Consider the following 21621-nt stretch of genomic DNA (forward strand, 5'->3'; position numbering starts at 1 on the left):
TCTGCATGCGCGTGCGGAAGCGCCGCAGCAGCCTAGCAGGTCGCAGAGCCGCCGCCACGGTTCTGTTCGCTGCATGACGCGGAGACAATCATCCGCCCTGCACAGAGGGAACGCGGTGCGATCCCACAATGAGTTTTGTTTCCACAGGCGTTTCCATCCCGCGGTTTATTTAGGTACATCGTTTCGGTCGCCACGCTTTCAGCACCGTAGAGTTTCCAGTCTCTTCAATGAGGGTGTACCCTCGTTCCCAGTTCTGTGCGTTGCCTACAAGTTGTGTGAAAACTCGCTGTCCATTCAAGGGTCCAATCAGCATCGCAGAGCCGCAACACTGGAAACGGCCGCTGTTCGCTCAGTCCCATGCGATCATATTCGAATTGTCCTGTGGCTCACTCTAAGAAACTTGTGTGTTCCTGTGCGGAAGTTAGCCGGGCGTTCCCCTCCCTTGAAAAGGCTGCCGCGACTTGAAAGTTACCTTCACTTCCCTTGCTCTCGTTTTGCGGAGCTGAAGACTTGGGCTTCGAGCCCGCAGCTACCGCCAACACAACCCTAAGCGGTCTATTCGGCAGTTGCTCCTTAGGCCTGGAAATGACTTGCTGATGCTGTCGAACGCTGCGCACTTCGTACACAGAACTTTCGCTCATCTGCTGGGCTTGCAACGAAAACTGAGCGCAATGGTGCTCTCCGGCACGTGCGGGCGGCGCGTGACTCACCCGTTTGGAACAGCCAGCTTACTGCTACTTGGCGCTCTCTGTTGAACGGGAGTGCGACCTATCGTATGTTAACGACGGCAGCGATTCGCGTGCCGATCGCGAGTTGTGCAAGAAAGACTCGCAGACAGCAACGCGTGTGAACACGCGGCCCTGTCGCTGTTTCCTCGAGTCTGCCTGCAGCGGCAGGACGCCTTGCCTTCTTGAAATCTTGTTCTCAGACGTGCCTCTCCTACGTGTGCCCAGAGGTTCAACCCCGCAGACGGCCGGGGACGCTCGACCGCGATCGGGGAGGGGGGGGGGGGGGGGGGCTTGCTGTTCTGCGCCCCGACGCCTACGCGAAAACCGCCAGCGGCGCGAGTGGTTACAGACACACACCCCCGCGTGGGAGATACACTCACGTTGTAATCTAGAACAGAATATCACAGAAGGAAGGCGCTACATATATAGATGTATATACGTATATATATATATACTTATGTACGTGGAGATGCATATATGGCATGTGTAACGTGTATGCATCTCCTCCACATCCCGGCACGATAGGAACAACCGAGCCGCGTATGTGTGCCGTGGGCCTGTCTGTTGGATTTCGAAACAGTCTGGCTTCGGGGAGCGACCCCCGCGACGCATATCGGGTGGCGAATCATCAAACACAAATACTTTCACGTGTGTCTGTGCATACATCATGCCGGCGCCGCGCAGCCGTACATATACACATATGGCGACCATACACGTACATGTACGCCATTTAGGTAGAATATATTCACATGCTCACACGCCTTGAAAGCGAAGTGCTCGCGAACCCTCCAAGGTGTGCCTTGTCATGCCGCCTCCAAGAGTCGCGCGTCGCAAAGCCAACAGAAAAGCCAGAGATGCCACCGACTGTGTACCTGCGCCGGCCTCGCGTCTCCCACCGCCCCAGTCGCTGCCCGCCAGACGGCTCGCCCTTCTCTCCTTCTTCGAACGCACTCTGGCCGAACTACATTTGAAAAATGTGGGCCGTTCGTTTGCCTCAAGGACGGCAAGTTGAAAAAATTACCACAAAAGCTCTCGCGCAGACAAGACGCCCGCCCGCAGTCGAGGCGCACACAGCCCCAGGCTCCGTCGCGTCGGCATCCTCGACGCACCCCTCCGCATCCACGCTTGTTCACGTTTAGCACCCACGACCGCGCGGCCCCTTTGCTCTCTCGTTCTCCTTTCGTCTCAGAATTTTCTCACGCTTCCGTCACGCTGACTCCCACCCACAAACCCCCCCCCCCCCCACCCCCCCCCTCAGTCCCTGTCTCTGCATCATCTCTCTGTGAGACAGCAGCCCTGCATATTCCCGCTGGCCCTTCCCCGTGAACTTTCCCGGGAAAAGAGACGGGGCCGACTGGCGAGGGAGATGGCAAAACGAACGCGGCGCGGCCGGCTGGTCGCGCGACCCGCTCCGACTGAACTATTGTACACGCAAAGTGTCTCCTCTGCACTTCTCGCGTTCACACGGCGGCTCACGCCCGACGCACACTCGCCTCGCCTCGCCTCGCCGTCCTCTCCCTGCCTCTCGGCTTCGCCGATGCCAGCTCAACACGCGGGCGGGCTCGAGCTCATCGGCGCCCGCGTGCCAGGCCGCCCCTGCGACCGCGTCCGCCGCGCCCGCGCCCGCCGCGCCCGCGCCCGCCGCGCCCCGGCGGAGGCATGCTGTCTCCTTCGCCCTCTTCGTTCAGCACCACCAACTCGTACTCGGTGGCGGTCATGTCGCGAGAGCTGTCGACCGTGAAGTTGAAGCTCGCCTTCTCCGTTTCAGGAATATCAGAGCTGCGGACAGCACGCCAGACAGAAAGAGGTCCCCAATACGATTTCTCACGAGCCCAAGCGAGGTGTGGGTCAGCAAGCCGACTCCTTCACGAACTCCGCGGACACAGCCACACGGACAAATCAAACCCTCAACCCTACAGGCGGCCCTCTGCGCCACGGCTAACGCGGCCGCAGCCTCCCCACAAACCTCCGTCTCGCCACGTACATAATCTTGCCCCAGCGGTCAACGACGAGCTTCATGTGTCCGTTTTCCATGCTGATGAGCCCGTTGCGAATCAGCAGCGGCGTGCCCTCCGCGTCTGGCAAGTCGAGCTGTTGATCCACCAACCTGATAGAGTTTTTTTTGAAAAAACCACACAGAAACGCGTGCTTCAAGCGGCTACCTCCCCGCTCGGCTGAACGGGAAATGCCCCCTCTCGCACTTAGATCTGCGATGGGAACTCGCCGGGTTGTTTGCACTCCCTCGGGCGAACGTAGCACCACGCGACGCGCATGCGGACGCTCCGAGGCTGCGACTCCACAGCAGCAGCTTTGCAGCGACTCGTTCTGCGTCGCCAATTCAACTCCTCCCCACGGCAGTCTGGCACACGCGGAGCTCAGTCGTTTTTCTTCCACTTAGGCTGGGAGACACCTGCGAGGCGACCGCGCTGTCTCGCTGGCTGCGTCGCCGAGGCTCACACCCCCTCCCCACGAGGCCGGCCCTCGAAGTCATGATGCGAGAGGCATCCCTAGAAGCGGGTAAAACGTACTTGAGGGTGATGATGGCGCTGTCGTCACCGACGACCATGTGACCCTCTCGGCTGGTGCGGCCGCTATGGAAAGTGTGGTCGCGCTGAAAAAAGGAGGAGACCAAGGGAGACACACCGCGGTCTCGCCGCCAGTCTACACTCATGCCCACGCAAACAGATGCGGCCGCTGTGGGCTCCGATGCCCTTCCTAAGTGAGCCGCGTTCCCACCCGGCCGCTCTGATGCCCGCACAGCCGTTTCCGCCTGCTGAAGGCGTCCGAATCAGGGCGTCAGTCATGTGTTACATTCAAGCATATATATATGTATGTACATGCATATATATATCTTCTCATGCATATGCTCTTTCGCTCGCTCGTTCTACGGTTTAGGAGCGTTTCCAGGGGACACTTACGTCAACGACTTTGGGCTTGACGACCTTCACGCGGACGTTGAGACCCTTCGAAGTCGGCCCCAGGTCCTCGACGCGCTTAAAGGTTGCGGCGGCCTTCACGACTGGCGCGGCTTTGCCTTCCGCGCCCGCCGCGTCGGCGAGGGGATTCCGGTATTTGGGCATCAGCCGGTGGTACCGGAGCTCGTGAACAAGGAACAACGCGCTCACTGCGAGCGCGTCCGCCGCCAGGCCCCACGCGTCGCCGAGCTGCACCAGACTAAAAACAAACACAGAGACGCACAAAACACCCCTCTCCAAACCGAGTCCGCCACCAATCTATGTGTAAATATATATATATATCATACATATGCATATATATGCAGGTTAATGCATACGTACGCGTATATATGTATGCATGCACACGTGTACGCATGCACTGAGACGGAGACGATCTCTGGGGCAGCGAACGTCGATTCCGCATGGCTTCTGCAAGTTCGCGCCCGCCCCCCCCCTCCCCCGCGTACGCGCCAGCCGAAGAAGGCAAGAGGTCAGCGCTTTCCTTCGTATCTTCAAGGAACAGTCTCCATATCCAGACTTTGCACGCGTTCATCTATGGCTGCAAACAGCACTTTGGTTTTGAACTCTGCCTTGCTCCCGCATGTTCGACCCGCGCTCCCCGCGCCCACGTGCATGCCGGGGGACGCCCTTTCGCTGCGCTGCGCCGCACCTGAGCTTGACGGCTGAATCATTGAGTTTGTCGTGTTTGGTTACGTTTTCGGCGTCGGGCGCGAAGACGATGGAGGCCGCGACTTTGCCCCTGCGGCGCATGCGCCCGATTTTTCCTTCGATGGCGTTCATGGCCTCCGGTGAGAGGTTCGCGCGGTGCAGGTAGAGCTCGACGCGCTCGCCGCCTGAGAGGGGCACGACGACGCCTTCCTTTTTGTCGTTGCCGTCCTTCGCCTTTGCGTTCTTTTTCGCGCCGACGCCGGGCGCGAAGGCAGGGGCGTGGAGTTCGCGGCCGAGGGCGATGCCGCCGCCGCCAAAGGTGACCTGCGTCAGGTTCACGAGGTCCTTCTCAAAGATCGGCGTCTCGAGCTGCTTCTCCAGCTCCTCCGCCGCAGGCCCGACGAACTTGCCAGTTTCCGCGTCGAACTCGCCCTCGGGAAGCTCCAGCGTCTCAGTCAACCCGACAGAAAGATTTGGCTTCCTCACAAACACGCAGGTGTCTGTGCGCGTCTCGGTGTTGCGCAGCAGCACGAGCACCGCTCGGCGCAGCGGGCGCAGACACACCTGCCCCGAAAAGACTTCGCCATCCTTGTCCTGCGCCTCAACGTCTGCACACAGCGAACCGACAGTACCCGTCGCCTCCGAAACGCGAAACAACAACAGAGTCAGCGTCGGCGAGACGCATGCATACCTACAGTTATAATTCTCATACACGTGGACGTGTGGATGCTGCCGCAAAGGGCAGGGCGGCGCCTCCTCGAGCCCCGGGCACCGCAGCGCGTCAACCAGGAGAATCTTCCAGAGACGAAAAAGCACAAGAATGCCGTTCAAAGTGCCGGCTAACCCCCCCTCGCCTCCGCGAGGCCGGCATTGCTGGTTTTTTTTCTTCTTACGCATCGTGAAGGCGAGGAGTTTGTCGTCCGCAGCTTTGCCCGCATGCTGCACTTGCTCGATGACGAGGCGCATCAGCCGCAAGTGATCCGAGCTCGCGTAGACTGACAGCCAGTCCTGAAACATGCGGCTGTTGAAAATCTTCTCCCACTCCGCACTCGACACAGAGCTGAACACATCCAGCACACGACACTGATACACAGATACATAAACTCATACATACATAAATAAACTTGCATCGATACTGAAGACTAGGCGGAGGTGCGAATACCAGGGGGGGCACTCCATGCACTCCCGACACTGTGAGCACCCGGTTTCGCTTCTCTCGCCCGCGCAGCGAGCCGCAACCGACAGGAGAGCTCCAACTCCATACACACCACGCTGAACATGGAACAGCATCTTCTCGCGCAGCCGCACAGACATGCCAGGCGGGTAGGACGACCTCCAGCGAGGCCCTCGCGTCGAGAAACAGAAGCAGATGAAGAAAGAGAAGCTGAGCTCCTCTGCATCTCGAAAACGAATGCGAAGTGAAACGAGGAAGCCGGACACGCTTTGAGGCGACGCCCGGCTTACTTGGATAGCTCGACGCCCACTTTACATTCTCCGTAGCTTTGCGCTGTGAGGGAAAACCCGATGCCCTCTCCTTTGGGGAACAATGTGGCGAGCGTCATCTGCGCATACAGAGAAGCGGCAAACGCGACAATGGAAACCGAGAGGTGAGCAGCTGCGCCCGGCGCCCGCCGCCACGTAGACGCTCGGCCGCCTCCATTCTCTCTCTCTTTCTCTCTCACGCTCAGAAACAGAAGTCTCCGCAGCAGAGGCCGCGCGAGTCCTACCTTGGAAGCGTTGGCGAGCTGACCGCGCGAGCGGCAGGCAGGAGCTTCTGCGCGTCGTTTGGGAGCGTCGCCCTTCGCGGGAGCTCGAGTCTGGTGGCAGGAGGCTCTGAACAAAAAGGAAGGCACACCCGACGCGAGAGGCGATGGCCGTGGCAACCAGCGAGCGAAACAGCTTGACGCGCCTAAATGTGCAGACTCGCCCGAGACGCCGCACTCACAAACAACACGACAGGAGAAGACGAAGGAGAGCGAAAAAACGAGACCTGTCGAGCCGCGGACGTGGCGAGGAGTCTCCGCTGGGCCCCCAACCCAACAGAGAAGCATGCGGCGCACACAGGAGACACATCCACGGAAAGGAGCGGCGAACAGAAACCCACAGCCGAGGGAGAGGCACGACGAGCTCAGCAAGCGTGGGCTCGCAGCAGGGCGGCAGACTAGCAAAATGCGTTCCGGCCCTCGAGGCAGAAGACACAAACAGCAGCTAAGCAGATGCAGAAGACACACGAGGAAGCGAGGACGAAGGCAAACACAGAGATGAGACTGTGGTGGTCAACACCACGAGGCACGGAAGGCGAATGAGAGAAAAAACTCGAGCCCCGACACACCAAAAACCACAAGCGCTCGCGACCTCGCACGAAATCTCCTAGCCTCTGGAAGCCTCGATCCCACGACCCCAGGACGCAACGAAGGGCAGCGAGCGACGCAGATATCACGAACTGCGTCTCTGTACAAGTGATCCGCGATCCAGAACTGTATAACTCAAATCGAATAAACGGGAGCGCGGTCTCCCGCTGAAGCCCAGAGGCCGCGCGAGCACGAGGAGGGGCGAGGGAGAGAAGTGCCTCCTACACGAGACGCGAGCAGACACACGAGGAAGGAAAATCATGTGTCTGGATTCTTGCAAGACCGCGACAAATCCTCGATGGCAGCGACTCGCGTGGACTGGCGATACAGCAAAGTGCAGCGCGGGTGAGAGGGCAGACAAGCGCGAAGAAAGACAGGTCGCACGCCGTGTCTGTCTGCCCAGATGTATCTTTTCTCATCACAACGCCCCAGGGCTGATTCTGCACTTGTGCGGGAAACGCCAGGCGCGCGCGCAGAAAAGAGCGAAAAGGAGACGAGTGACCGCGAGTCGTGAGTGAAGCATGTTAGAGGAGAGAATCGCACGGCTCTTTGAGGCCAAGCGAGCGACGATGAGCCGGAGGAATCGCGGAGATAGGCGACACCGCTTCCGCGTAACTCCTGTCTCACTCTCGCTCGATGCACTCGGACTCCTCCTTTCGGGTCTGTTACAAAGAGAGAAGACAGGATTTTTTGGTCGCAAGGCTCGCCTTCCGCAGCACCACACGAAAAAACCCACGAGAGACAAAAGCGTCCGCGCGTCTGTTCAGATATCCAGGCAACTCTGCCACCGAAACCGCCCTCTCCGTTGCGCCAGATGTGCACTCTCGCGGCGGACAGCAGGAAAGTGTAAAAATGGCCCTGGAGATCGCGGAAGGTCCCCGGGGCAAATGCCGCGCCACAGGTTTTTTGCGTCTACGTGCAGGTGTGCCTTCGTTAGGCAGGCGTCGATTTGCTGTCGAAATCCGATGAGAAAACCTCGCAGACACGCACCCCGAAAACGCGGAGTCGAAGAAGGCAATCCCGACTTACTCTCGCGGCGAAGAGAGAGACAGACAACCGGGCTCGGCGGCGAAAAAGTGGAAGAAAAAGCAGGACGCGAGGACGAAAAAAGGAAGAGGTGAGTGACGCGCAGCAAAATGCGAGGCGGTAGACCACCAATGTCTTGTTGCACGGTGTGCAGAACGAGAGATTCAGCGAAATCGCAGCAGCAGCAGGGAGAAGAGCGGACGCGCGCCGCAGTCTATAGAAACGCCTGTTGTTCGCGCACAGCCAGAAACTCTACGAGAACCGCGATGCGCCACCTGCTGCTACAGTCTACGCACACCACGACGTGAAGAAGTTCGCTAGGAGGAGGCTGCTGTTGCCCTGGTTTTTGGCTCGCGTGAGTCTCGGCGGAGGCGGCGACAGAAGCAGAATGGCGGCGTCAGGTGCCGCGCATACCGGACGGGCAAACCCTGCGGAGACTGACAGCAGGAGGAAAGTTTAAAACGCGAAAACGCAAAATGCCACCACCATGCACATGCCACTGGCTCCAACCCAAACGCGCCTCAACCTGGTCACCCGCCACGCGACCGCCACCGCCCACGTCAAAAAATGTCGCGCCGTGGACTGCCGCGCGCGTGCGCAACCAAGAAGCAATCACGTCACGCGAGGCGGAACCGCGTCTGCACTCTGAACTCAGCTCATTCAGCCGAGGACCCCGAAAAACAGAGATCGAACCCACGCTTCTCTCTCTTGAAGAAATTCTTGCAAAGGTGCGGAGCGAGAGGCGCCCTCCGCCGACGTGGCAGACAGACACTGGAGCCAAGTGCGGAGGGCCACGCCGGTGGGGAGGCTGCTAGTTTTTGTAGTGCGCAACCTAGCGGCGGCGAGGAACCAACAAGGGAGGATAGACTGCCCATTCTCGCAGATTTACTGTTATCGACTCAAAGTCTTGGAGTAGAGAGCGCGCTCCGCACGCTTCCAAACCGATATTTGCGCCTTGTTTCGCGGCACGAGGTGCCTCGCCCACTCTAACGAGCGACACGCGCGCACACGGACTCGAGAAGCAGAAGCCGAGGTCAACTGACACCACATACTGAGAGTTCTGTCAAATCATGGATGAATATTGCGGTACAAATGTGAATTAGCAGAGAGGACGAACAATGAATCGCCGCGGCAGTATGAGAAGTGCTTGCGATACTACTGACCTGTAGGCGTCCAATTCACGCTTCGGCCGGAAGTCGTGAGACGGACGTAGGTAACAGAACTGCGTATACGGAGACGTCCAGATGGAACACAGAACGAGGCACACCGCCGGTGGAACGGGACACAGAAGAAAACTGAACCTTCCAACCACTTTCTTGGACGTGCTCGCTCATTTGAAAGAAGCCTCCAGGTGTATATATATACACCTGGCTATGAGGGTTGTGTACACGGTTAGTTGCAAGCGAGGATGAGGCTCGCTCGATTGAAGGATAGTTCCGTGCGTTCTGCCCGACTGTGGAGAGGCAAGTGGCTGACTACTACACCGGCAGCGAGATAGGGAGAATGGCAGCCAACTGAAAGCTAGCGTGGAACTCTGCCAGCCTGAGTCGCCACGGGAGGATAAACTACACTGAGGAAACGTCCACGCAAACTGTAGGCTCGGCCGCCTATTGCGGATAGCAGGGGAACAAGGAACGTGTAAGTGAGCTTAGGATCTTCGAGTAGATGTCTGGCGGCCCCGCACTGAGCAGAAGGAGTAGAAACACTGCGGCAGGGAAATGCCTACGGCTGTTGGTCAACTGAGTCGCTCGAATAGTGCGAGGGTGCGATGCCGAGACGAGGCACACGCGTCTGGCGCTCAAAACGACGACTTTTTTCATAGTTCAGAGGCCTAAAGTGACATGCTCAAGCTTTACCAGTTGCCGCGTAAACCCCTCGACGAAAGCAGCAGCGGCCCATGTGGAGTCTAGCTTCCATGGCGGCCGGCAAGCCGCGAATCGCAGCCGGCACAAGCGTTCTAGCCACCACAGAATCGCAGACTGCTTGTGGCATCTCCTCCACATTTACAGTGTGCGTGCACCTGCGGAGAATGCAAAACACAAACTTCCATCCATCCATAAACTACACCACATGTATTCCAAAGTACGCGCCCGGGCGCCACCACATGCACACAAGACCTCTCTTCTGATGCGGCGGCCTCCATCATCTCGCCGAGATCCCCCGCCTCGCGCCTCTCTTATGCCTTCGCGGGTTCGAGTCCCGCCACGCTGTTTCCTTCCAGCACGCTCCCTCTGTTTCATGCCTAGCCTCTCCAGCACAGAAGCAACCCTGACCCTGCGGTATGGATCGTGAGGCTGTCCACGCAAGCTCGCCTCGCTGCCCTGCCCTGTTTCTTGAGAGCACCTCCACTCTTTGCCCCAGTCCAGCTGCCGACGCCTAGGCGGCCCTCCGGCGGCGGAGCCGCGCACTGTCCGCACTGTCGCCTTCGTTGGCCGTCGGCTTCGGTCTGATTACCTTGCGCTCGCCGTGTCGCTTACGGCGCATCTCGCACACATCCTCAGGGGAGCGGCCTCTCCCTCTTCGCCTCGGCTGCCTGTCGCTTCGCTGCGTCGTCCTCATGGACTGCGCTCCCCGCCCTCGCCTGCCCCCGTCGCTGCGCGCTCTTCGCCCGCGAGCGGCGCAGCCGCGTCGCACGCGCCAGAAAGCGCAGGCGACCGCGACGCAGCCTCAGCCGGGGACGGGTCGTAGCCGCCGTCTCGATCTGCGTCGGCACACGGAAAGCTCGCTCGCTCAACTCCAGCGCTGCAGCTGCTCGCCTCGACGTCGTCTGCCTCTTGCTCGGGCTCCTCGCCCGCAGACCGCGTCACTGCTGCCGGCGGCAGGCCCGCAGGCGCCCCACGACCCTCGCCGCCCTCGTCCGCGGCCTCGCGCGGAAACCAGTGAGGCAGCACGCCGAGCTCGCGCGCAGGCGGATGATGGGAGGCTCTCAGGAACGGAGACCCTTGCGCCGTGGCGGGAACGCGGCTGCGGAGCTCCGCGTCTCGCCCCGCATGCACCCCCAGACCGTGCGGACGCGCGGAGGACAACTGCCAGCCTTCGCCGCGCGATCCCTCCTCCTTCGCCTGCCGAGACGCATGGTGGCCTCGCAGGCGCAGAGGGCTTCGTGAGACCGCACGCGCGGTCTCCGCATACGTGCGAGGCAGCGGAGCCGCGGGCATGCGCCGCCGGCCGCTGTCCTCTGCGTCGCCCTCGGGCTCTCGCCTCCGGCGCGCCGTCCCCTCTCGCCCCTCGCGCTCTCGTTGGGGCGCCTCGCTGCCCGGCGGCAGGCGCGCCGCCTTCAGGGAGGAAGGCCCCGGCGTGCCGTTCGCCGCCAACGACGCACAGCTGGGCAGCCTCGCCGTCTTGTCTGCTGCGTCTTCTCGCTGATTGGACTGCCACGCGCCGAGGCCGGCCGCTGCCGCCTCGCGGTCGGCTTCCGTGATGAAGTAGTAGTTGTAGTGGATGGCGGGTTTGGGCAGTCGCTCAAGCAGCTCCTTCGCAGCCTCGGGACCGCGCGCACGGAGCAACTCGCGCAGGGCGCAGTGCTGCGGAAGGTCTTCCAGCGAGTAAAACAGATTGACGTGGATCGCCTGCTGAGAGGGGGCGGCGGCGTCTCCCCTCACGCACACAGCGCCGCCTGGCGGAGAGGGAGAGGAACCCAGCGCCTCGGGAGACCGACCTGCGCGACACGACTCCACCAGCGACTCCGAGTGATGAGAGACGCGCCTCCACCGCACTTGCGAAGTCGCGTCGCAGTCCAAGAAACCTGCTGCGCGTCCAGCGAGAGACGCATGCGCTGCGAGGCGCAGAGGAAATGCCGGGTCACGCGCCGAAGACGAAACGCCGGAGGCGAGGAGGGCGTTCCCCCGTACCAAATCGCGGTCTGCACGTAAAAAAGGGCAAAGCCAGCAACGAAGACATGCACTCGACACGCTGGTTCCGTTCTGCGCATGCGTGCCAGCCTCTCTTGTCTGAGGCGTCAATTTGCCCTGCTGCCTCTGCGTCGCCGTCTCCCCACCGGCGCGCGACCTCGCGTCTAAAAGGGCCTCGTCGTTAGTCCGTAGCCGCCAGCCTTCGGGCCCGTACGATCGGCCTCGCTGCCGGCTCGCCACCGGCTGCGCGCCCCTTTCTTCGGAATCTGGAGTCACCGACACTACACGTATGTAGTATATATATATATATATACATACGCATAAAACCAATCCGATATAGGGTAGTCGCTGATCTACCTCGCGGCGCGCTCGCGGCTCCGCTGTCTGCGGGCTTTTCAAGGTTCCTGCCGTTCGCGAGCGTCCTGCTGACTGCCTGGCTTTGGTATCCGATGAGTTCAAATCAACACCGCGTTTCCTATTTTTAAACGACCTCCTCGTGGCGCCTTGCACTCGCCTGCGATTGCTTCCACTCACCTGCGAAACTTGGCGGGTCGCTGGGGATCTCACGAGAGACAGAACGCGCCGCATGCGCGCCTGCCCGACAGCGTATCAGTGTCGTGCGGAGCTTCCCGCGCTGACGCTTGGAGAACAAACCTAGATTCTCTGCAGAAACCGCACACAGGTAATCGCCGCAGACTCGTCGCACACATGCGGGCGCACAATTACATCCCAGCCTTCTCTGTGTGCCGGCACCCGTCTGCGCATTTTTTCCGATTTTTTTCTCTCTCGCTGGACGATCAGCAGTCTACCTCTGTCTATACACCCTCCGCGCCCTCTGTCGCATCCTCGATCGCAGACCGCTCGCGAGGCGCCCAGCGCGGCGCCGGCGCCGCCACAGGTGCAAGGTCCGAGGGCGCAGAGAACGCCTTGAAGAGACAGAGAAAGCCCATGAGATAAGTCGACAGAGAATTAGAGACTCCACACACGCGTGCGCACGTACCCTCGAGTGCGGCGCCTACGGCAGCCTTGGCGGCGTCGTCTGCTGCTTCCAAGTTTTTCGAGACCGTGAAGAAACCAAAGGCGCGATTGGCAAACTCGAGGTAGTTGGGGAAGGGCGGAGCGGGCTTCTCTGCGGCGAGAAAGCGGCAGGTATTGAGGATTTCGAGGGCGAGCTGTTCCTCAGTCCCCGGCGCAGGTCGCGCGCGAGCCGTCATGAACCGAAAAAGCTCCGTGACCCGCGTGAGCGCCGCGCTCGCGCACTCGCCGCGACTGGCTTCCTCTGAGAACTCCTCCGCAGGGGGCCCCGGGTCGCCCGCATGCGCTTGCCGTGCGCAGACTCCGCGCGTCGGCGAGCGGCTTTCGCGCACAGGGTCGCAGTCGTGGTGGGCGTTTGAAGCCGCACTCGCGCCGCTTCTGATGTCTTCCTCCTCGCTGCACTCGAACTCCCCACCCGCGACGTCTCCCTCCGCCGACACCGCCCCCGAGGGCGCGAAGCTCTCGGCGCGGCTCGCTATCGCCTCGCCGTCGTCGGGCCTTCCCGCGTCCCCGGCAGCGCCTCGCTGCGGACTGCCTGGCGTCGCGTTCCCCTCTTCCGCACTGAGCACCTCGTCGCCTGCAGCCTCGCGCCCGTCGCGAAACACCGGGTCGTCACCTCCGTCTTGTGCGTCGCTGCCGAGTGCGCCTTCATGGTGCGTGGCTGGCGCGCCAGAGAGGCGGGGCGGCCGGCGGAATCTCCGAGCCTTGCGGCCGCCCTGGCCGCCGTCGGCGCCGCGCCTCCGCCGTCGGCTCCTCCCGCCTCGCGCAGTCGCCGTCGAGTGGCGCATGGCTCTCCGCCCTCTTGGAAATCAGACAAAAACGTGCCCTGCGCGACGCGAGGCGGCCGCCCACGCAGCGGAGAACAAGCCCCTGCTGGTGAAGCTTGGGATGGCGAGACGCTCGAGCTTAGCCACGGCCCAACGCGGCACCGTCCGCGGAGGGAGGAACCGAAGATGCTGCAGGGCACGAGAAAAGGAGTGAGATCCGCAGCGACAGAGGCGGCGCTTCGCGGTCAGGCGCAGAGAGACGCAATCCGCACGGAATGAACGCGACTTTCGAGAGGCAGAATCGACGCGACCAGAGAGGGAGAGAAGCAAGAAAGACGCACGCGCGATAGCGGAGATACACGAATAGATGAACAGGCACTGACAAAAACGGGCGAGCAACGATACGACGAGGTTGCGGGAAGCGCGCGAGCCGGGACGCCGAGGCGGGCGGGCGCGGGGATACGCGGTTTGCAGTCGGGTCTTCCGAGGAGAGACCGCGCGTGGCGGTCTGCCAGGCAGGGGAGAAGAGGCTGTAGAGCGCGAGAATAAGATAATCGTGAAGTTGCAGTTTTCTGGCGTTAAAAGCTGGGGTGTACATACACCTCGAGCCTCGCGACCCGAGCGGGCGCACATGAAGGGCAAGGATATGAGACACCCGCCGGAACCGGACGTTCTTCCGGCGTTTCCCATGCGTTAACAGGACAGATGAAATGTGAGTTGACAAGGAAACACTGAGGCGAAGCAAGACAAGTGCGATTCGGTCCTGTCGCTTCGTTTCTGCCCGTGAATCGACGCCTCGACTGCTGTGCGAAAGGTCACTTGGCATGCGGCGGCGAGAAAAAACTCATGCAAACAAGAAAAGGAGCATAACTTTCTCGACTCTCCGACTATTTAGATGATGAAGAAACAAGGAGTACTCGACAGTTGACATCTGCCCGTCTGCGGCTTTCTCTTTTTTCCGCCTCCTCTTCTCGGCGTTTTCTTGCGGTGGAAAATAATTCTCGGGAGCGTACAGATTGACGCTCCCCCGATTGTTGGAAAAAGTCTTTTCGTTTTTCTTTGTTCTTTTGCTCCCTATTTCCATGGTTTCCTGGCAGTGCTTCAGTCTTTCCCGTCACGTTGTTTTCTGATCTTTCCGCTCCCGTTCGAGGTCTGCGACCCTTCGCTGCTCGCTCTGTTCTTTGGCTCTCGTGGCTGCTGCCTTTATTTCTCTCACTTTTTTCTCTCCGGTGTCAAAGTGACCGTTCCGTGCGAGGTATTGTCTGGCTTTTAGCCTACTTCCCGCCCATCTACGTCCGCATGAGCCCGACATCGTGCCGCACAATGCACATATCCCTGTTGTCTTCTACGTACCTTCGTTGCCTCTCAGTTCGCTTTTCGTTTCGCTTTTTCCTCTTCCTCTCTTCTTCCTATCTCGCGTGACGTATTCCTGTTTGTCTCACCATGGCGAGAGGCGCCGAAGCGCGCGGGCGCTGGGTGACCGGCTGACTGCAGTTTCGTCTCAACACACGCGCATGCCTCTACCACATGAACTATGGAGTCGTCCTTCGCCGCCTAGCCGCTGCTCTCCTCTCCTGTCTTCTCTACGTCGCGCCTCTTCACTCGCTTCTCAGCGCCCCGTGTCCTGCAGGCGCTTTCTGCAGTTCGCTGTCTTTGTGCCGGACCCCTGCCCCGCGTCGTTCTCTTTTTCGGTCTTTTTTTTTCGGTTTTTCCCCCATCGTCTCCCTTCCGGTCATCTCAATGTCTTGCTACCGACACGTCTGGCGCAGCGCGCCGGCAGTCGCGCTTTCAGATGTGCAGCGCTGGGGGCGTAGGAACAACGTGCATAAACTCACGCTGCTTGTGCAGACCTACGAGAAGCCCTGCGTCAAGCGGACGCGTATCGCGGAGGAAAAGGCCTACTACCCGCGCTGGTTTTACCTCCGCTACTGCGCGGAAGTCATCAAATACTCTCTGAAGCAGTATGCACACAGATACCTCGCCACACATGTATATATTTGTGTTCATATACTTACTCGTATATATAACTGCTTGGACTTAGGCGGACATGCATGCACATGTGCAGGAGACGCTTGGAATCCCTATGACCGTTGATTCACATAAAAACGTGTATACATACATACATACATACATAATGTGTACATATATATGCTTGTATGTATGCATGCATGTATATATGTCTGCCAGTTGGTGTGTAGGTATGCAGACTAGAGATGCATCTGCGATTTTCCGCCTTCGTAGCGTGTGTCGGTTGGTTGTCCGCGCTGCATGGAGAGAGCCGAGTTCAAGGTTTCAGTCTGCTGGTTCCGTGCAAGGCGTCTGCGACACTGGCAAATGTGGGGTCGGGCGTCTCTGCGTCTCGCCAGTTGTATATGAGTCGGGAGTCTTTCTCATTCATCCACCGTTGGCCGCGAGCTCGTTTTTTCGCAGCCACCTCCGTCTCGGCGCGCCCCTGGATCCCAAAGATGATCAGCGACTCGACTGCATTCAGCCGCTGCAGATGCCAACTGCCGAGGAGCGACGCAGCGAACTCGCGCGCCTTGAGGAAGAACTCACGAGTCTACACAAACAAATCCTCGAAATGGACGCCTTCAGCGTGATCACAGGCGCAAAGGTACGAAAAACTACATGCACACCTGTATATATTTATAGATATTTGTGTATCTATATACGCACTTCCGCTAGCTGCAGCTGTACACACATGCAGAGATACATATATGCATTCCTACATGTATGTGTATATACATGTGTATGCGTATGTATGTGGATTCATATAAATGGGGGCATCATGAGGACGGAGAATGAACCGCGCATGCTCGTCCACGCATGAGTGAGTGTATCGCGCTTCACGGATATCGAGTGCGGGACTGGTTGTTCCTGCAAACTCTTGCTCTGAGCCCTGTTTGTGTTTGTTTTCTTGGGGTGTTTCCTGTACTGTGAGATGCGCGCGTCAGGCGTCGTCGTGGCTTCAAGTTCATGCTTTCCTCTGCACGACTCGTTTTCTCTCAGACTTTCAGTTCGCTGCGCCTTAGGCCTTGCAAGAGTCTACGTGTGTCGTCTCTCGCCTAAGCTGCATCCTGGCTTTCCCGTCGATTCTCTTTCTTCGTGTCGACTGGTGCAGAAGTCGCTGGCGACCAGCGATCCGCTGCACGTCACGGCGGCAGACATCCTGGAGGAGGTTGAGAGGAGGCAGGGGAGGTTGCTGTCGCTGTCGGCCTTCGTGCGGAGGTACTACCGGCCGCAGAGCGCCGCGAGTCGCTCGTGGACGCTGAGTGAACTCCGCGTTCTGCATCTGCGACTCGAGCGTCTTGTGGTGCTCGTCTTGGAGGTTCAGTCCCTGCGCGATCTCCTGGCCCTGGAAGACGGCAAATGCGCGAAATGGGGGAAAGGCTTGAAGGAGGAAGAACTCGTGAAGCTTTTCGACACGAAGCGAATCGATCTCACGTCACCCTAAAACATATACGCCTGTATCTGTATTTACACGTGCACACATAAATATACGTAGCTCTATCTGTCTACGTACCTGTCTATTTCTCTATCTAGCTCTCTCTATATTTATAAATCTGTACATGTGGGTGTAGACATAGTGCCCACGTGCGTGCATGTGTGCGGATATTGGAGACAGCTGTGTCTCTGAGTTTTATTCCTGGATACGTTTTTGCTGAAACCCCGTCAAACAAGAGAAGTGCGAAGCTGGGTCCGCGAGGTCGCCTTCAGTTGCTGGCTCGCGGGCTGAGTGGCGTTTTCGTCTCGCATTCTTCCTGGCGCATGCATGGGGCTCGCGGAGGCGATGTTTCCTCCTTTCGCGCTTTGTGTGCGTCTTTTATAATGCGCGCTGGTCCCTTCTGTCAGCCTTGCGTCGCGGCGACGCCTGCGTGTCTCTGCTCGCGGCCTTCCTCTGTTTCAAATGTCCATACCACGCGTACCGGACTTCAGTCTTTCTTCCTGGTTCGAGTCATTTGAAGCTCTCATTTAGTGCGCGCGCCACGCACGGCACAGCGTGCATCACGAGCCCAGTAGGATTCGAGCCCGCGCGAAACGCGAGAGAGCTGCGACGCTGAAGATCCACTCTCGACGATGCGCGACCCCTGCGCCCGCAGGTCTTCTCGAAAGACGACAAGGGGAGCACTCCACACAGCGAACCGGAAAGTGAGAAGTCGTCATACAGCGTAGGATTACGCTGAATGCAGAGAGTCAGACTGGCGAATCTCTGCGCGGCACGCTGTCTGCGAGGACGCTAGAAGCGCCGAAGAGTGTTCTCGTGTCTGAAGCGGATTCAGGGCAGTGTATAGATGCGTGGAGGGCGCCACACCGCGGGCGTTGCAGGCGATACCCTTGCGTCGGGTTTCACTGCGGAGTCCAAAAGCTTTTGACGCGTGACACCGGAACTCCACGGGACCGCCTGTTTACAGAACTAGCACGGATCTGCACACGGCGAGCTCTCTGGGCAGTCCAGCGGAGACCTGAAGCCGCTGAAGAGACGCGTCTCAAAAAGAGGAGTAAAACAGCATTCGCCACAGACTCTGCAGCAGCCTAGACACGAAACAGAGGGCATCCGAAGCCGAAATCGCGCTGGGGAGTATCAAGAAGAAGCCCTCTGACTCCTTCGCCAGGTCGCTTCACGCTCACGCCCCACTCGTAAGCAACGGAAAACAGCGAGGAGAAAGGAAAGCCTCCTCTTTGAATTGAGACATCTGCGCCAGCACACAAGCGCAGATTCGCTCGCATGCACCAACGTACACCCCAAACCCAATGCACCTACCTTTCCACGACTTTATATATATTTATATTTGTACATATATTCATACATATATGTATACGGTAATATATATATATATACCCTACGTTTACATGTATATGCGTATATATATATATATATATATATATATATATATATACGTCTATACATAAATACGCATATACACACATATACACATCTACCAGTCGCAGCTCAAGCTTGGGAATCCTGCGGCCTGGCGCAGGCCTCGTGAACAGGTCTGCACCCCACACGCGCCGCCTGCGTTCCTCTCGAGGCGAAACCAGGCGCCCGTTCAGGAGGCGGAGGGTGCACGTCGCAAGCTAAGGCCGCGCTCCTCGTGAGCCGCGTGCGATGCTGCGCGCTCGTCTCGGTCTTCGCCACCCCAAAACCGGCAGCGCAACGCGGGCTCAGGCTTGAAGCGCGCGCTCGCCGCGGCGCTTCACCCGGTTCTTTCCTTGCGTCGCCGCCTCCGCGCGCTGTCTCTGCTGCACGTGGGCCCAGAAACCTGCGCAGGAGGCGGGAAATCTGCCCAGGTCTGCGTGCGCGACCGCCAGGTCGTTGAAGGCCCGCGGGTGGGGCGCGAAGTCGCCCGACAGCGGCCGCTCCCGCAGAAACTCTGAGAAGTAAAACAAGAGATGCGCAGCGCGGCTCGGCGCCAGCAGGCCTGACCGCGGCGAAGCAGCCTCAGCGAGCGCCAGCGACGCCGAAGAAGCCGAGGAAGGCGAGAAAGAAGCAGACAGAGCGGCCGAAGGGGAGAGAGGAGACGAAGGTGAGGAGGGGGAAGAAGCAGGGACGTGCGCGGAGAAGTCAAAGGGTGCGAAGCGAGCGCGCCGCATGTCGTAGGAGCTGAACGCGTTTCCAATGAGGAGAAAAGACTGGGCACTCGTGCGGAAAATACAATTCGCGCGCCGCAGCCTCGCCTCCTCGTCGCGCAGACGCCTTGCGCCACACGCGGCGACATGAGCATCGCGTGACGCCTGCCGAGCGCCGACGCCATCTTTGAAACGCGCGCTCTCTGCGCTTGGCGCCGCATCTACGCGTCGCTCGCACGTCTCGCCGCTTCTCCTGCCTCCGCGTGCTCCGGCCTCGCCCGGTCCTTCGCGGCCGCCGCCGCACGCGTCTCTTTCCTCGGGGCGTGGGGCGCCGCGTCCGTCGCAGCGGAGGAGACAGCGGCCGCAGGAGGCACAGCCGGGCTCCCGACAGCGGGCACAGAATGGCGAGAGGCGAAACACGTCGCTCAGCAACTTGCCGTAGAGGTCTGCGTCGCAGTGCGGAAGCAGGTAAATCACAAACGCGTCGTCCGCCGTCCAAGACGCGAAATCGCCCTCTCGCACATGCAGGCTCAGGGAGGAAGCGACAGTCGGAGAGACAGAAGAGGAAGAAGTCGCGGGCGCTGCGTGCGCAGCCGCAGGAGTGGCGGCCGCCTCGCAGGGAGACGAAGTCGCGTTCGCGGCTGCAGAGGAAGCAGCCGCGGAGGCGGCAGGCGCGGAGACTCGGAGCGGTGCCGCGCAGGGGCACGCGAGGGGCGAAGAAGAGGCGGAAGCAGGACGAAGGGCGGCAGGGAGCGTGGAGCCGTCCGTGGAGGCCTGCGGTGAGAATCCGAGTCTCTGCAGAATCGCGAAGTCGACCTCGCACATGGCGGGGTCCGCGACAAAGCAGCGGGAAGGCGAGATGCCGAAGCGCCGCTGAAGCAGCAGCGCCAGCCCGAGCTGGTAGCGACAGCTCGCGGTGTCGCTGCATTCCGTGGGGCTCCCAAGGCCCAGACAGACCAGTGCACAGGACCGCAGACGGAGACAGGGCTCCAGTACCGCGCCCGAAGTCTGTAGGGCGCCGCCCGCGCTCCGCGGCAACGAGCCTTCTGCGCCACGGCCGCGAGCGCGACGCGCGCTCTCTTGAGAATCGCAAGGTGCAGAACCCGCCGGGAGATTGACAGGCACCGCGTGGCTTCCGCTCGTCTCAGATCCACCAGACACGCGCAGCCGGTCGCTCGGCGCGTGAGCGTCGCAGCATGCCGCGGCGCGACAGGGCGAGAAGCCTTCAGAGACTGCGGAAGAAGAGACAGCGAGGGCGGCTGAGGGGGCGGATGACGATGAGTGTTCAGCTTCGAGAGTTGGAGAGAGCGGGCTAGCGAGCGGGTGAGGCATATGCGCGTCGCAGGGGTGGACGGAGGCGCCGCGGAGCTCGTCCATCGCCGCCAGCAGCGTCGCCTCGCAGGATTGCCAGAACTCCGATCTCTCAACTTCCTCCGCGCACGCCAGGATGCTCGCGTGAATCTTCTGCTCCACGGCTTCGCAGCTCAGGGCCGCGTCTCCCCTCCCTTGCCGCCGCGCGCTTCTCCCCGCCCCGCGTCGGAGGTGGGTGGCGGCTGCATGCTCGCAGGGCTCCTCTTCGATGCTGCTAGTGACAGACGAGGGAGCAAACTCCTTCGGCGCGGAGAATGCCCTGCCGCTCCTTGCAGCCTTCGCGGCCGCCTCCACCGCGTCTGGCACTTGCGAGCAAGCCGAAGAAACGCGCGCCTTTCGCCTGCTGCGCCGGTCGACGTAGATCCAAGGGTCGCTCTCTGCAGACGCCGAAAGAGATCTTGGGACAAACAGCGCCATCGCGGGGTAGTGACGAAGAAAACGGCAAAGAGAGACGAAAGAGACTAAAGAAAGACAAGGAAACGCAGGGGTCGACGAGAAGAAGCGGGTCAGCAGGGCGCCACATTGCCTTCACCGAAGGCGCGAAAAGCAGCGACAAGAGTGGGGCGCGGAGACAGGTTCACAGAGCTTCGGAGGAGAGGCCACGACAGCAAGAGTGACAAGAAAACAAACGAGGATCTGCAAAAAGAATTCCTGGAGCGTCTGTCAGGAAGCTCCCTCTTTCTCGCGTCGTCGGCTGGAATCAAGAATTCGAAGCGCGTCGATTCATGCGTGCGAGTGCATGCAGCGAAAAATCGGGGTCGCTTGCACAGCAGCACACACAGGACGAGTGTGTCTTTGGAAGAAAGACAGCCACAGCGGCGCTTTTCTGGTTGTTATCTGCACCAGGGCCCTCCATTTATTCTCGCATTTCCCTTCAGTTCATAAACGGCGCAAATTTTCTTCCTTTTCAGTCGTCTGCAGCTCACCTCTGTGTTGTCTCACGGACGCTGCGCAGCACACCGCGCCAGCGCATCGCCCGTTCTTTTCGCGTGTCTTGCTCCGCACTCTCCTCTCTCTGCTAGTGATTTCTGCCCGCTTGTCTCCTTTCTCCTCTATTTCGCGCGCTGTTCCTCCTCAAACCTCTGCCTCCTCCCGTCTTCTTCGCGGGCCCCTGCCTGGGGGTCGTTAACCCCGCTGTCCCCTTGGTGCTCGCCATCTGTCTCCTCGTCCGCTTATCTCGTCTCAGAGTTTAGTCACCGCTACCGGTTTTTCCGCGCTCTCTGGACTTTTTCAAGTTCTGTTTCCCCACCTCCTGACTGCGCGCTGGACAGGAAAGAGCCTAACGATCGCGCGCAAAG

The 21621-nt window shown here is 59.9% G+C and overlaps 4 protein-coding genes across 4 annotated transcripts; 1 reads left to right on the forward strand and 3 right to left on the reverse strand.

Annotated features, from left to right (window-relative positions):
- Positions 1–2296: 2296 nt before the first annotated feature.
- On the reverse strand, positions 2297–5913 carry BESB_004700 (nuclear factor NF7; the record flags this gene model as incomplete). Its single annotated transcript, XM_029359225.1, has 7 exons — positions 2297–2507; positions 2713–2835; positions 3257–3339; positions 3647–3902; positions 4353–4959; positions 5245–5411; positions 5816–5913. The coding sequence occupies 7 exons, from the start codon at positions 5911–5913 to the stop codon at positions 2297–2299; spliced, it is 1545 nt and encodes a 514-aa protein (XP_029222138.1).
- A 4370-nt stretch (positions 5914–10283) lies between these two features.
- BESB_004710 (uncharacterized protein) lies at positions 10284–13402 on the reverse strand (the record flags this gene model as incomplete). The annotated part of the gene is made up of 3 exons (XM_029359226.1): positions 10284–11590; positions 12114–12242; positions 12580–13402. The coding sequence occupies 3 exons, from the start codon at positions 13400–13402 to the stop codon at positions 10284–10286; spliced, it is 2259 nt and encodes a 752-aa protein (XP_029222139.1).
- Positions 13403–15121: 1719 nt separating this feature from the next.
- Positions 15122–16835, forward strand: BESB_004720 (uncharacterized protein; the record flags this gene model as incomplete). Its single annotated transcript, XM_029359227.1, has 3 exons — positions 15122–15342; positions 15812–15995; positions 16503–16835. The coding sequence occupies 3 exons, from the start codon at positions 15122–15124 to the stop codon at positions 16833–16835; spliced, it is 738 nt and encodes a 245-aa protein (XP_029222140.1).
- Positions 16836–18547: 1712 nt separating this feature from the next.
- BESB_004730 (SRR1 protein) lies at positions 18548–20740 on the reverse strand (the record flags this gene model as incomplete). The annotated part of the gene is made up of 1 exon (XM_029359228.1): positions 18548–20740. The coding sequence occupies one exon, from the start codon at positions 20738–20740 to the stop codon at positions 18548–18550; it is 2193 nt and encodes a 730-aa protein (XP_029222141.1).
- Between the last annotated feature and the right edge of the window lie 881 nt (positions 20741–21621).

This window comes from Besnoitia besnoiti, chromosome I (assembly GCF_002563875.1).
Source record: "Besnoitia besnoiti strain Bb-Ger1 chromosome I, whole genome shotgun sequence".
Classification (NCBI taxonomy): domain Eukaryota; phylum Apicomplexa; class Conoidasida; order Eucoccidiorida; family Sarcocystidae; genus Besnoitia; species Besnoitia besnoiti.